Source organism: Xyrauchen texanus, chromosome 23 (genome assembly GCF_025860055.1).
Source record: "Xyrauchen texanus isolate HMW12.3.18 chromosome 23, RBS_HiC_50CHRs, whole genome shotgun sequence".
NCBI classification, from domain to species: domain Eukaryota; kingdom Metazoa; phylum Chordata; class Actinopteri; order Cypriniformes; family Catostomidae; genus Xyrauchen; species Xyrauchen texanus.
Genome location: NC_068298.1, coordinates 16,481,508 through 16,497,428, shown reverse-complemented (window position 1 = coordinate 16,497,428; position 15,921 = coordinate 16,481,508). Strand labels below are relative to the sequence as shown.

At 37.9% G+C, this 15,921-nt stretch overlaps 1 protein-coding gene across 2 annotated transcripts; it reads left to right on the top strand.

The window, feature by feature from the left end:
* Window positions 1–316: 316 nt before the first annotated feature.
* Window positions 317–11,226, top strand: LOC127617139 (ubiquitin-like protein 3). 2 transcript variants are annotated; one of them, XM_052089048.1, is made up of 6 exons: window positions 317–644; window positions 1,255–1,408; window positions 4,754–4,862; window positions 6,734–6,820; window positions 6,988–7,065; window positions 9,196–11,226. In XM_052089048.1, exons 2-6 carry the CDS (start codon window positions 1,382–1,384, stop codon window positions 9,246–9,248), a joined length of 354 nt encoding a protein of 117 aa, XP_051945008.1. In that variant the 5' UTR covers window positions 317–644; window positions 1,255–1,381; the 3' UTR covers window positions 9,249–11,226. The 2 variants fall into 2 exon arrangements, with proteins under 2 accessions (XP_051945008.1, XP_051945007.1); XM_052089047.1 differs by having other exon boundaries at window positions 317–854.
* The last annotated feature ends 4,695 nt before the right edge of the window (window positions 11,227–15,921 follow it).

The window sequence follows — 15,921 nt, the reverse complement described above, 5'->3', positions numbered from 1 at the left end:
TAGTAATTTACTAAAACTTCTAAATGCACTCAATTATTAACATGTTACTAAATAAAATAGACATTAACTAGAGTGGGGAAAAGCTGTCCTTATGGATAGGGTTAACCCTATTATTATTTTTTTTACTTGGGGTACAGGGTATGGGGGGAGGCCTCATATTTTAGAAAAATAAAAATCCACATTCCTTTACACAGCATGTGAAATGACGGCCCTCCTTCAAGGTGCGATCAAAATGGAGAACTGCCATTCAACTACAAATCCCAGAAAGTCATCTCACTCCGTTTCCTGCATATATATCCAGCTGACTTCCGTTGTCTTTAAATTCCCAGCCATTAATCTGCTCGGGACCGTGCTACTGATTGTAGGGGCATCTGATCACATTGAACGATGGATATACCCATCAGTTAATAAACGAGGAAAGCCCTGGACGATCAAACGATTCCTGTCGATCAGATAGCTCGATCAACGCTGTCGTTTCACGCGTCCTCGGCGATCTGTTTTCGCCTTCAGTTCCTCTATTTTTGCCGCAGTCAAAAATAATTCCTGCTCGAGGATAGCGGTCGCGCGTACTGTCTGTCTGCTCTTACTGCCTTTTCACACCTCTCACTTCATACAACGGGCACCAACTCTTGTTTTTTTTTATGGTATGTGAATCCTTGTTTTATATTTCTTTGACCTTAGACTGGCCGACTGTTCTCCTGATCCGAAATCGAGCTCATCCTGTTTGGTTTGGTGGCTAATTCGCAAGGAGAGCTGGTTGACTTGATTATTATTAACACGATTCAGTCAGATATAATGTAATGGTGAGCCAGTAATACTGTCACCCATTTGGCTGCCAGTCAAGAAGAGCAAAGGTATGTGATGTTTGATTCTGTTGTATGCACTTGCACATTAGTTATCTGCACCGTTAAGCGTCAGTCTTGTTTGTTTATTAAGATGACTTGTATATTTATAATTATGCGATACGTTTATAAAATGCTATTTATTAAGGGTCTAAACTCCCCAGGTGGTCAATTTGAAATAATGATTTGCTCTATAATGAGATTTAACCAGATCAATCAGCTTGCTTGCTCATTATTAACCAGCTTGTTGGGTATAAATGTTAATAATGTCTGCAATGAATATTAATCATCTTGCCTATTTAATAACACTAATGCATTTAAGTCTATAGTTTAAGATGCAGTAGTGACCACTGAAATGTGTGTGGTGATCAAATCTTGTGTGACATGTTGTGAACGATTGACTTGGTGCTAGGCCGTGCGAGGCAGAGAAAGGCCAGAGGGACAAGACATATACTGAGTCTTTGTGCCAGGGTTTTTGCTGCTCTCCTACTTCTGGTCAGCCATCGATTCCTGGTTTCCCTCCACCTCTGATCACAGCCATGACCTCTCAGAGAGACACAGACACAGTGAGTATATCCAAAACATCACAGATCTCTCTTGACATGGTACACAATTAGAAAAGTCGGATTTCAAATGTCTGGTATTCTGGTATTTCTTCTTTGCTTTTGGAACACAAAGGAGTAATCTAGCAGAATGTCCAGGCTGCTCTTTTTCATTTAATGTAAGTGGATTGTACTGTGGTGGAGCGGGTTGGCCACTAATCGCAGGGTTGGTGGTTCGATTCCTGGCTCAAATGACTCCACATGCCTAAGTGTCCTTGGGCAAGACGCTGAACTCCAAGTTGCTCCCAATGGCAGGTTAGCGCCTTGCATGGCAGCTCTGCCGTCATTGGTGTGTGTGTGGTGAATGAGTGAATGGGTCACAGTGTAAAGTGCTTAAAGTTTAAAAAAGGGCTATATAAGTCCAGACCATTTACCATTGTGACTATGGTGCTCAAACTACCATACAAGTAGTCAATACCACTAACAGGCTGTAATCCATGTTGTCAGATGCCATACGATAACTTTGTGTGAGGAAAAGACCAAACTTATAAATCATTTGCCACCAAAAATCTAGCTAGCTTTCTTTTACATAATACATGTTTCAAGACTTTCTGTTTTTGGTGAACTATCCCTTTAAAAGCATGTTCAATGGAAGTTAAGCTCAATCCACAGCATTTGTGGCATAATGTTGATTAGAACGAAACTTAATTTTGAGCTACCCCCCCGTTTATTAAAAAGAGGCACTTACAATTCAAACGAATGGGGTCTGTTCATAAACATTAAAATACACACCATTTCAAAAGTATAGCCAAAAGTCATAAACCGTTAAATAAACAGCATTTGTGGCATTATGTTGATTTCCACCTAAAAATAAGTTCAACTCACCCCTCCTTTATTTAAAAATAATTGAATTGCATTTATTGTACAATTTTAGTGTGATAAACCCAGTTATATCCAATACTGGGATTACAGGTTTTTTGTCATGACAGTAGAATTGGAATATTGGATATAATTTAGACAGATAAGGTTAGTAAGTGATTGTATCGCATTAAAATGTCATGACACAGTGTGCAACATTTAGAAACTGGCCCCATTCACTTCCATTGTAAGTGCCTTACCTTAACTGCAATTCTTTTTATTTTTAAATAAAGGAAGTCTCGTGTGTGTGTGTGTGTGTGTGTGTGTGTGTGTGTGTGTGTGTGTGAATATGAGAGAATAAAATTGTTTTAATCAACGTAATGCCACAAATGCCGTCAATTGATCTTAACTCATATGTAAACCGAATATTCCTTTTAATCTGCAATTGCATTGAGATATTGTTGCATTTATGTACCTGTGAAACATTGCCCCAAAAATAATTAAACATGTTCTAAAATGGATTAACATTAGAGAAGTAATCAAAATGTTACTTTTATTTGAAAATGTGGAAATAAAATGAAACAAATATTGGCTGTTACTCACTATTGCTTGTTTCTGGCTCGTTGTTAACCGGACCTGTTTGGGGTTTCGTGCAATTCTTTAGGAATGTAGGCAAGTGGTTACGACTTTGCAACCTTGATTATAATTTAGACGAATGGCAGTGGAGGGGGTTGTCAGCAACATGTTTTAAATTATTGCAGAAAATATTAACTGTCAGATAAGAGGTGTTTACGTACTGATTCTGGGGCATTTAGGCAGATTTGAAGTTTTGTATTGGTCAAGGGTTTAAGAACTGGGGCAACTGTGAGTGCTTGCTTGTTTATCATGTTCTCCTTATATATATTACCCATCATGGATTTGTTGATAAATCTCTAAATCCAATGAGGAGGGAGTGAAAGGGGCTAAGGGCTTTCCAAGCCTTTATCAGGGGCTTAGTGTTTGTAAACAGTTCTGTTGGCATGATGTCATTCAAAACGGTTTGACCCCTTTGTTCTTGCTGCACGTCCCTATAGGTGTAAGCCGATTCAAGAGCATCTGAATGGGGTGTGGGGTGCCCTATATTACAAATGCCGTCAGAAAAGGAGCCTGATTTGAAAAGAGGTTAGGGCATTGGTTGGCCCTTTGTTTCTAAGCTTTAAGTGAGGCATGATGTGAGGGAATAAACACGGCCTTACAGTGGGATTAGGTCGTCCTTTACCTGTCATTATGTTTGATTGCTGGCACTATCTGGATCATGACCTGGACCTGTCACAGCAGGGTGTGACACCTGGATGCCCCTACTGCGAGCTGATGAGTTGGCTCCATAAAATGTTTATATTATGCTCTGAATGTACTTTTTGTGCAAGTATTGTCTTGAAAATATAAGTGCCTCTAGCACATTTTCAGTAGCTTAAAGGGAAACCTTGTGTCTTTTCTCACTTCCAATTTCTCAGGAACATGTTGAAAGTTTGTCTTGCATAGAGTGGTCCGCTGATTAATCACAGTGTTTCCATGGAGCTTGTTTTCCTTCATTTCTGTGCTCTGTGTTGCATGTGGATTTAAACGCAGTGGTACCAAGACCAACTGGCTCACCTTCTTATGCCCCCCTCCTCTCTGCATTTGATTCTGAATGAAAGCATTAAGCCGCTGCCAAACTCCACACACTGAATGTGAGTGATGTAATGTTTAAATTGCAGTCATTGAAAAAACATGAAATGGGAAAAAGTATGTTTAAACGCTGGAAGAAAAAAATCTGAAATGGGTTCTCTCAGACTGAAGCATAAAACAATCCTTGTCTGTTTTAATTGATGGGGAACTGTTAAGTCTGGTTTTGTAGCTCACTGTTTCCCTTCTTGCTTCGACATTATGGGTCTTATGATGCTGCTTACGGTAGCTCTAAAAACAATGCTGCAAAATGTATTCAAATTATTTGCTAGATGTGTGAAATTTGTTGTGAACCGTGTGTGACAGCCAGAGGCAGAAAGTCTTGTGCTGTTATTAATACTGAAGAGGCATTGTGTCTGTCTGTCTGCATATTAAAGGGACTCATGAACAGCAAATCTATTGTGCTGATCTGCTGCGCTGCTTTCGCCCCCCTTCTGTGTAAGGGGTTATACACTGGTCATATATATTTAATTATTCAGTCCTGGGTTGTCTGGGACACCTGGGGTTATAACATTAGTGTGATTGGGTGCACTTGGGGGGATGAAAGGCAGCATCACTTCACCCTTCTCCCCCCACCCCAAACAAGAGAAGTGACCATTTCACAGGAACGTTTAAAGACAGTAGCCGCTAGTTTCAGCTGAACATAAATCGAATTAGTAAGGAATGTCCATTTTTTTCAAAGGACTCTACAGGTCATCTCATGCCATGTGGGGTGAGCACAGATTCAAGGATCATGATGGTCTATTTGGTAGAAATGCCACAATGTCTTAGAAATTTCATTTGTTTCTTCTTTCTCTTTGGTTCCAGGTGAATCTAAGGCTGATCCTTGTGAGTGGAAAGACAGAGGATTTCACTTTCTCTCCTAATGACTCTGCCACGGATATCGCCCGCCATCTCTTTGAAAACTGGCCAACAGGTATGTTTGAGTGATGGTACTGGTGCTTGTTTATTTGTACAATACGAGCAGAATTGTTGATGTGTATATTGATCACTTCAGCTTTTTGTGTTTGTGAAGGAAATCGAAGGCCCAAGATTTGTCGGATAATTTATACCCATTTTTTCTCTTAAACTTGCTTAATTTTGGCTGACTGTACAGTGATTCCTATAAGATTTTATGAGTCTATGGGGGACCTCCGATCCTCTAGGGGGGTTCGGGGGCATGCTCCCCCATAAGTAATTTTTTTTTTAATTTTAAAGTTAAATACTTGACATTTTAGAGCAAAATTAAGAGGCTAGTGTTGTGCTCTTGTAAACAGTTGTGTGCTCTTAAAGCTGCAGTAGGCAACTTTGAAATTTAATTGTGAGAAAAAGCCCCCCCAATTCTTCCCCATATACATGATACTCTTCACTCTGTTTAGTTGACAGAACCAAGGCCTCGCCAAAGCGATTTGGCTAAAATTAGCTGGATTGACACTACCCGACCCACAATTTTCAATCAGAGCTAGAGTCTATGGTGCTAATTAATCTCTCACAGGGCTTCATTTAACTTAGACACCATGTCTCTTCCTCAATATTGTTGTATGCTCATTCTGAAAAGCAGGGTAAAAACTAGGGATGTCAGTTTCAGCTTTTTATCTTTTAATGTTACCTCAGACTGCTAACAATTGCTTGCTAATGAAGCCATAAGTAGTGCAACATTATGCCAGTGAACCTAGTAACACTAACATTAATTTACGTTAATCGTCATGATTGTAACTTAGGCAATAATATGATCTGTTTGCTCTTGTACACTGATGATGATAAATTGTGTGTGGAGTAGTGTATAAATGCAGTGGATACATTTAATGTTAGTAAACATAAATTTGCCTCCTCAACTGTGTGTGGGTGGCTGACTGGCGCACGAGAGGGAGCGCGAAATTCAACCTTTTATTTTATGTTTTTATGAGACTGAGAAGTGCAAAAATATTTTAGATGAGAAGTATAAAAAAGTTGGTTCATTATGAGACCGTGGCAGGCTGCCAGATTCAAGCAATTAATGGGAAACACTGCTGTATTTAATAGTTAATGTTAGAGTTGTTTGGGTGAGATGTACTATTGCTTGTTTAAAGTCCTTCTGGGAAGTTCATACATGCATACTCCGAAGTCATAATTACAATTATATGTGCATTCCAGTGACTTTGCTCAAGAGAAAATTGACACATTGTGCAATTTAAAATTTCTTCTTGACTTACTGACAAACTCAACTTTTTTTTAGTGCTACTACAACAAAATGAAGGGCAAAGAATGCACATTAGGTGTGTAATTGATGCTTTATTCCTATTTGGAGTAGTATTTTCTGGCAAGCTTTATCAATATTCTTCAACTGCACACAAGATGCGTAGTCAACATTCACAATTACAACTTCAAGACTAATTAGTGACATGATTCTTTAATTGATGGCACCACCTCTGAAAGGAATGGGTTTAAAAGAAAAAAATGTTTTCCTCTAAACATAAGATTGAGATCATTTACATGCCGATCTTACTTATGCTAAAAAAGCTGACAAAGTGTAAGTCATGTTATCGCCTTAAACGGTTTTCCTTTATCGGGGTACTATCATACACGTTTTAAGCAAAAACCAGTCAGCGCAAGTAGATTTTTGCCAATTACCCCAATTTCACTCTGCTTGTATACACCTTTACCTGTGCCCTTACCAACTTATATGCGCAAGTGTCGTGCGCACGTCTGTTTACATTTTGGCATCAAAAGCAGAAAATGACTTATTCATTTCAAATCTCAAACTCTGTTTGTATAAGTCAAGTATCATCTACACCTGTTGTGCAGCGAATATAATGACTTGTGTCACAGGTTGGGAGGAGGAGAGTGTGAGCAGCCCCAGCATCCTAAGGTTGATCTTCCAAGGTAGATTTCTACATGGCAATGTCACATTAGGAGGTGAGCACTAGACCTTGTACACACGTGGTCAATATACTTGGACAGTTCTGTCTCTTTTTACACTTGAAGTGAACAATTATTTGTGATGTTAAAATATGCTGAAGATGAGGAGCTGTGAATTCACCGTGGAAATTTTAATGGTCAGTATGCACCTCTTTGTTAAATAGCTTTGAAGTTGCCCCCCGGCCGAACAACTGTCATGCACTTGGTTGCCAGAGAGACACTGCCAGAGCCGAACTCCCATGGTAAGAACTGATATATTCATTTGGGAAGCACCCACTGCTCTAAACATGGCTGAATGTTCTTGCCTTTCACATATACTTATTTTATCTTGTTAAGGACAAGGGCACAGCAGTTATTTAGGGCTCCTACCTGGTTGCAAATGGCTCTAGGAGCTTTGATCTTCCAAACTCATTGCATGCATTAGAAGTATGCAGGACACATGCATAACTGAGTAAAGTAGAATTTTAAAGCCTGTATATTAGATGTAACGCATTTCTACTTACTCTTTTGCAAGGTGAGCTGGCTACATGGAAACAAGCTAACATGCACAATATTGAAGTTGTAATGTGGAAACCAATTCATGCTTTGAAACTTTGACTTTTGTTCTAGCCATTCAAGTTTCATATTTGCAGAATAGTTTAAATTTACTGCTGTGAAATCTTACAATGAGAAATTTTAGAATTTTTAGTTTTGAGATTTTAAACTGTAGCAAATTAAACTTCAGCATTCAATTTGGTTTATATCCATATGTATGTGTTTTAATGCACTAGTAATGTGCACTAACGTTTGTCTTTCCAATAAAGCTTAATATGAGTTGAGTCTGCCCATTTGATTCTATTTAAAAAAAAATCCACTGGAAAACACCACTGATTTTAAGGCATGTATACAGACCACTTTATATCAAAGATGTACACCTGTAAAATGTGTCTATTTTAACTCTCGTCTGCAAACATATACATATTTCAATAATTAAAATAAATTGAGTAATTTCTTGCAAGATCTTTAAAATAAAGTAAATATATTTAGAAGTAAGATTTTAATGTTTTTTTGCATACCATTTACCACGATTAATCAGATAAATGTGCAGTTAATTTGTTTATGAAAAATTATCGATTCACAGCCCTAATTATTTATGTTGTCTACTATGCAGAGAAAATACATCAGGCATATACTCTATGCTTGCTCTTGAGTTGCTTATATAATATATAGGCATACTGTTGATGCACTGTGCTGAAAAAAAATCATAAAATTAATTAACTACTCTCTTGACTAACACAAAGTCATTTTAAAGCTTAGAAGCTGGATTTTACAATGCACATATCACCAACTGTTATTAGAAGTCTTCTGTTTTCATATATAATGAATTATGATTTACTGTACACCATACAGTTAAAGAATCATACAAATCGTAAAGTTCTTGAGTAGATTACAACAAATATTGTCACTCACGTACCAAATATGGGTAAAAGCAAATAGTTTATTGGTTGTAAACTGAAGTCTGCATTATCGTGACACGTTTTCATTTTTGGAGAGGTGCATGTCAAGCTATGGTGTAGGCTACACCATAACTGCCTTCGCAACGGCAAGGTTTTGATGCAGAGGTATAAATTGGCCTTTATAGGCCAGTGGTTCTCAGCTTGTTTGACTCTGAGGCCCCCCCCCCATTGTCCAAGACGATTTTCAAAGCCCAAGAAATTAGGAGTGTCAATTAAAATATTTTATTTTGATTAATTTTGTGCTTCCAGATGTTTCATGAATTTTCAGTTTATATGTCATTGGCCTACATCATGATTTTAACTCATTTCAACATTTAATGAAGTTATCACATTTTAAAATGACTTTATTTTATATTATTTGAATTAATCTTGAGGCCCCTTGGGAGTTTGCTAAGGCTTCATAATAGTTTCCAGCCCCTGGTTGAGAACCACTGTTTTGGGCCACTGTTGTAGGTAAACCAGCCTTTTATAAATCCTTTCTTTATAAATCGTTTTAATGCTGCTTAGCTTTAATGTGAAAGATTTCCTCCATAATACCAAAATAGCAATAGGACTAAATCCTGGGACAAAAATTCCTTCCTCTCCGCAAGCAACTGTAAACTCTGATCCAGAACTTGCTCCATTCTCCTGCCCCATCTTTTTCTTGTTGAATACTCAGAAATATCTCACTTTATGAAAGGAAAAGTAGTTCTGAATGCCATTTATTGTTGACTAATACCACCCCTCATTAATTATAGATAACATGTGGCATGCCATTCAAGGAAGAAGGCAATTTTCTGATAAGTCATCATAGTGTTTTGCTTCAATCTCTTCTAACTGTCATTTCAGAAGGATCTATGATTACATTTTTGCCAACGATTACATTTTTCCTCTCAGGCCAGAGGAACAGAGAGAAGACTACAGAGAGCAGCTGCTGTCTACTGCTGTAGAATACAGAGAAAAACCTTCCCCACCTCCTACTGCTCCCCTCTCCTCTCTATGCTCAACAACCCATGGTGCATTCTGGCTGATTTCAGAAGAGCTCCAGGGAGAGTGCAACTAGGTTTTCATTGTGTTTTTTTCTCTGTACAGTAGCTAAGGGACTCTTGTGCCAACTTGATCAAATCTAATATATTTGCCTTGGTTTGGTTTTCTCGTTTTCATTTTGTTTTGTTGCCAAAGTTGCTTTGTAAAATCACAGCCATTTGTTTACAGGATTTCAGTGAAAATACTAAACTGCAAATATGAAATACCTTAATCATTGAAAGGAAATTATGTAAACGGAGGTGTGAACAGGTTTTCGAGGGATGTCCTGTACTTGAGAGACCTTCTGCTCTCCTAACACCCCTGTTTATTCACTAAAGTGTCAGTTTTCACTTAGCATCACACGTGTGACTCAGACGAAGCTTAACATGCATCATAATCATGGACTTTTGATTGCACTTAACACGGACCCTTATCTGTCACTGTGTGTGTTATAGTCTTAATCCTCCCATCCTGCCTCAAACAGAAGGAGCTTACATAGAAAGGTGTGATAAACACAAGCACCAGTACGAAGCTCTGTCTGTTGCCGTGTACTGATGGAGCTCTGGTGGATTTGACTGTGTGCCATGGCCACATACTTTTTTGCCTTTGTCCTAGGACCAATCGAGAGTGGATCTCAAAATCGCAAGACTCCTCTAACTGACCAGTTCTGTCAATACCTGTGCATGTCTACCCTAGTCTAATGTTTCCTCACCCTGGGTGTGTACCAGCCTTCTTTGAAAACCATTCACCTCGTGTCTACTTGAATAGAATATTTTTGTTCCTTGTCTCCACTGAAGAAGCATGAGGGAAGTTTGGAGAATTGTGCTTGATGTAAAGTGACAAACTCGTCGTCTTGCCCAGTCATGATGTCATCTGTATCCTCAATCACCTAGACAAATCTAATGTTCTGTCTTGATGCTCAGCTAACCATGAGTCCTGAGAGACATCCCTCCCTGCTCTCTGATGCAGAGAATAAGGGAATCATCAGATGTCTGGAAAGGAGGGCTGGGCTGGAATGCCCCATAGTAAGTGCTATGGATTCATGGACACCTGCTGTGCTCCAGTGGTTGAGGTAAAGATGTGAGCTCGGGAAGGTCGCCACTAATGGGCCCCTCATTGGTAGGAAGAAAAGAGGAAAAAAGTAGTGTTTTATTTCCTGATGTTTGTAAGTTGTCTGTTTGGTTTGCCTTTTTGATTGTGGAGAATTAATATTAATAATGGAGTTCTAAAAGTCCTTTTTATCTTGTCGTACAGTTGTTTTTATTGGTACACATCAGGCCAACGTGTGTGTGACTGTGTGTGTGACTGTGTGTGACTGTGTGGATTACGTTTTTTTGGAAAGATTGTGCAGTTGTTGTGAAACAGAAACTGTTTCCAGTCTTTGAAATGGCCATTTACTGCAAGAGTGTTAATCATTGTCACTGCTATGACATTAGCTACAAATTATTAAATTTAAAAAGAAAACAAATTAAATCTTGTATTATAAATTAATAAAACCTTTCAAATAATAAATTTTGTGAGGGTCCTGGTGATTATTTTTTTTTACTTTTGGTCAGATCAGTTAAAATATTTTACAATGAATAATTGGGTCATTGACAAGTGAGGTTGTCTGAGGTGATTAAAAATGAAATATTTTAGATATCTAGTTTAAACCAGATGTCAAGTTTGTACAAATGTAATCTTTGTCTGTTGGTTTCATTCATTTTTAAAAAAACAATTAGTATTTTGTACAAAATACATCTACTTATATTAAAACTGTTAAGGGGTGTAACCATAAAGGGTATTAAAATATGTTCCTTGCATATTAAGTGTACACAATCATTAAAGTTTGTCTCTCTCTATAACATATATGTATGTGGGATTTTCTTTATATTCATACATTTTTGTTTTGAGAAGTTTTCTTAGGGAAACTACATTTGACCAACAAAATGTGCTTTTATTTTTTTTATATTTTAATATTTTATTTATATATTATAATAAAGTTCCAACACTGTCTTTACAGGTCTAATGGGGTTCTCTATATTTTATGGTTTTCTTGTCATGTGACAACAGAATGGCTACCTACATCTTGGTTACACTTCCTAACTGATGTGGTGGACAAACATTTTTTCAAATTTGGGAATTTTAAAACAATTTTATTGTAAAAAAAACAAATGATTTAAAACAATAGTTTTATTGCTTAATTAAATTTTTTTTTTAAAAAAAAAACGATCAAAGATTTAAACCTTTAATGAGATTTTTAGTTTAAATACGTGCATTATAGTAGGTTACTATAGTATAATTTTCTTATACTATAGTAACCATAGTTACATACACGTTGGGTCTAGTGCCACAAATGATTTCAACCAGAAATGACGGTCTACACATCTATCTATCTAGCTATCGTCAGTGAAAATATACCATCAGCATCACTCTTGTCTGTTGCTGGGAGTGTTGTGTTTTGGTTGAAATCCTCTAGATGGCAGCGTGGAGCCTGTTGAGCGGCTTTGTGTCGTTCTCCATTAAGGCATGATTCCATCCTCCCTCTTATTAGTAGGCCTGAATCTAGTTGAATTAAATATTATGAGCTAGCCCTTCTCGTGAAACATTTCACATTTTCATAATAGAGGTGATATAAGCGAGGCAGTTTAAACGCTGTTTTCACATAGCATTTCATTCATGCTGAGATCATTTTTAAGTGAAGCTCTGGAAAGTCAATAGTCATTTTATGATGACCAAAAACGTTTTCCATTGACCATCCGGCAGCAGACACAGTAGTGTGGCCCATAACTTTTCTTCCCTCCATTTGTGAATTTATTACAGACCTTTCCTCCAATACATTTTCCCCTGTTTTTGAGAAGTCGATTTATGATTTAATTTTGAGAAATGTCCAGTTTTCCAGTTTACGTTGGCAGAAAACAACTGAAGGAAGAAGAAAAGTCCAAATAGTGCACTGCAGCACAAATAAACTCAAAATCACATTTAGTGAACTGCTTGGGGTGTGCGTCTGTTCAATGCACTGGGAGAATCATAACAGCTGGCCATAACAGGTCTGGCCATCGGGAGAACCGGGACCTTTCCCGGTGGGCTGGCCCTGAAACGGGCCGAATGTGCTGGGATAAGATGAAATGGGCCGCCGCGTTATGCAGAACGGCCACAAAACGGCGCCGCGATATGCAGACAAGGACAGCGTTTATTTTTTACTCATCTAAGTTTTACTCCTATAAAGAAATGTATAATAATTTTGAAGCATATGTATAAAACATGATCACTCATGTGAGATGAAGAGTTCAGTCATATCAGTAACCTTATAAAAGCTGTTTTATTCTACATGGAGAGGGTCCCCTCATGGGGGCGGCCATGTTAATATCACATGACCAGCTGAATACTACTGGCTTAATCTCAGTAACCACCATGTTTTTGACACTTCCACTCAAGGATTAAATTAATCATGGATGACTGTGAATAGTAAATTTGTACAAAGGCATCTGAAACGGAAAACAAATGATTTTGATTGATGCTGCATCCAGACCATAAAAAATGAATGAGTGCACCTTTAAATGGTTCTGCTTCAGGTTGCCTCAGATTTTACACTGGGCATCAAATAGCGAACCAACACAGTACCAAAACTGCTTATTAAAGAAAAATAAACAAGTCTTTTGGTCAAACATTGGAATATATTAATAGTAGCCTACAAGTTTTGAGCATAAAGCCCTGTCAAGAAACTCTATGAATTTGTGCCAAAATACCACATCCTTTGATATTAAATCTAAAGATATAGGAAGCGTTTCTCCTCCCTTTTAAAAGTTTATAAGCGCATATATTCTTCTTTTCTGCGTGATTAGTTTGTTTAGCATTTTATTATTTGCATAAGCATTGCTTTTCAGTGCTGTCTGTAACCCTATCGGAACAGACCTGTGTCCAATTTTTGTCTGAACCACTGTTCTAAACATTAGCTGTAAAAATAAATGTAACCTGCATGAGTTTAAGTCTCTGTTGCTTGTTATGTGTGAAGGGATTGAACAGGTCCAGAGTAAACTTAAACAGCAAGCACCACTAATGGTTTGGCAGGATGTCTCATGGGGAATTGGAAAGAAACTGCTGGAGTGATGGAGCAGCTGCCTCACAACCTCTCTCTTTATTCTTCTGTTTGGCTTGGGGATTCCCAAAGGCCAGACACAACTATGTTATGCAGGGAAGGTGGTCTGTGGATGTGGTGCTCTCTGTCATGGTGTGATCTCTTTAACCTCTGGAGACCTTTCTCCTCTGAAGATCTATATATCTTTCAACCTAAATGCACTAAGCTCTCCCTTTCATGTGTTACCTATGTTGCTTTAATCTTGCCACATATTTCTTTTAAATAAAAATGTAATTTTGACTTTAAAATTCTGACTTTATTTCTTGCAGTTGTGACCTTATGACTCACAATTCCAAGTCGCAACTGAGAGATATACAGTAAATTAAAAACTAGCAACTGTGAGATATAAAGGTGCAATTGTAAGAAACAAAGTTGCAATCACAAGATATAAAGTCGCAATTGCTTTTGCAAAAATGTATTTCCCATAATTGTGTGATATATTTGCAATTTCTGGAAATAAAGTCACAATTGTGAGAAATAAAATGTTTTTGTCACGCAATTGCAACTTTATATATGTGAGAAAGTCACAATTATGAGATATAAAATCGCAATTGTGAGAAATAAAGTCTCAAGTCGTAATTACAACTTTATTTCAAGTAATTGTGATACCATTTGGGAGATATAACATTTGTATCACACAATTGCAATTTAATATCCTTTTATATTTATATCACAATTAGGAGAAAGTTGCAACTACAAGATAGAATGTTGCAATTGTGTGATACAAATTGTATATCCCGTAAATTTCCTTAATTTCCCACAATTGTGGGATATAGTCGTAAGTGCAGTAAAATAAAGTCACAATTACAAGATATAATGTTTGTGTCACACATTTCTGAATTTATGTCTTTAATTGACAAAAGTGGTAATTCTGACTTCATATCTCACTCTTGTGAGAAATATAGTAGCCATTTTAGAAATAAAGTCAGAAGTACTTTTTCTTTGTTATTATTATTCCATGACACATTCATATTTACCTTCACTTTATATGGGTGGAAAATCTATAATATACCATGTACAGTAAACACAAAAGAATGATGGCTGTGTCAAGTTCAGCACCAGAAGGGAACTTTTTTTTCCTTTGATTTTTTGTTCAGGATCCAAAATCCCAATTCTCTCTCTCCCTCTTCTAAACTGTCATTACTGCTGATATTAAAACCAGCTGTGAACAAAGTGAGCAGGCTACCGTTAGCCTTGACTCTCTGGCCATCCATCCAGATCATTTGCCTTGAGGTATTCCGTTGCTTATCGCAGCACTAAGTAGTAGTGTGTCTGTGAGAATGGAGAGGTGGAGAGTATTGTGTGTCAAACCAATTTCCCTGCTACAAAGAGGGCATGAGTTTGTGTGCCAGCGCTGTTATCCTGCATGCATGCTTGCATCCTCTGCCAAGTCAGTGCTCGTGGCATGAAATAATCTTTAGGCCAGAGGACACACATGTCTTGAATGTGCAAAACACTTTTGTGACTACACTAAAGGTCACGTCCCGGCAAAGTGTGAGAGCACATGTTCACCCCAGCTTCTCCAGAAGCAATTTTTTCAGTCATAAGAATGACACAAATGCATATGGCTGCGGTCTCACATAGGAAAATCTCTATAAAATAAGATCTGTGAGTTGGCTCACTGAAGTAGGAGGGGAAATGGACACACTTCTTGTTTTCATGGCTAAGCGGCAGCAGCAGTAAGGTTGGAGGAGGCACCAGATCTGTTACATCTCCCCTTTTATTTGCCTGTATATTTTACCAGGTAGTCTCTGGAGTTCAATAACATGCCACTGTATAAATTAGGGGAGCAAGGGAGGGCTGCAGGAGGGGTGGTTAATAACAATGTGAGCTCTGTACCTAGTGGTGATGGAAGGCAAGAGAATGAGGATATAGAGAGGGGCCTGCTCAAGAGGATTTGCAGACATGTGCCTGAAAGCATTCTGGGTGGAGAATTTCTCACATTGTTTCAGAAAAGCAGTGCGATAAATATCAGCTGTTGTTGTTGTCGTGCAGCTGTCTTTGTGTTAACACTTCTTCTCTATAGAGTTTGTGTCCTCACATGCAACAAATTGGACTTGATTTTTCTTCATGATTCTACTTGATTTTTGGAATTTGCACAAAAAATGTGAAGTCTCAATTCCTGAATGACCCAGCTGAGAGGTTCGAATCCATTTGGATACTACAAATGTAATCATCTTTTCTTTAATTTCAAACAGATTTTTTCAACAGGCATATTGATTGCAATTGATTTCAGTCGTTCAGACTTTTTAGAAAATTCTAGCACTGCTTTTGTGTTTGAGGGAGGCTGGATAATACCAAATATGTTTCAAGTCTGTGCATTTGAAGTGTCAAATTGGTTTTGGAGCCCTCCAAGGCTACAGCTATCCATTGCCAGCTTTTCTTTACAGCAGGCTTTCAGTGGGTCTCCTGCATCAGAGGAATGGCACAATTCCAGAACATTTAGGGAGAAAGGCAAAAAGAGTAGTTGTGTGTGCTGC

Coding starts and splice junctions, on each gene's coding strand:
- LOC127617139 (XM_052089048.1), top strand. CDS start 1,382: ATGACCTCTCAGAGAGACACAGACACA. Junction 4,863..6,733: donor CTTTGAAAACTGGCCAACAG/GTATGTTTGAGT, acceptor CTTGTGTCACAG/GTTGGGAGGAGGAGAGTGTG. Junction 7,066..9,195: donor GCCAGAGCCGAACTCCCATG/GTAAGAACTGAT, acceptor TTTTCCTCTCAG/GCCAGAGGAACAGAGAGAAG.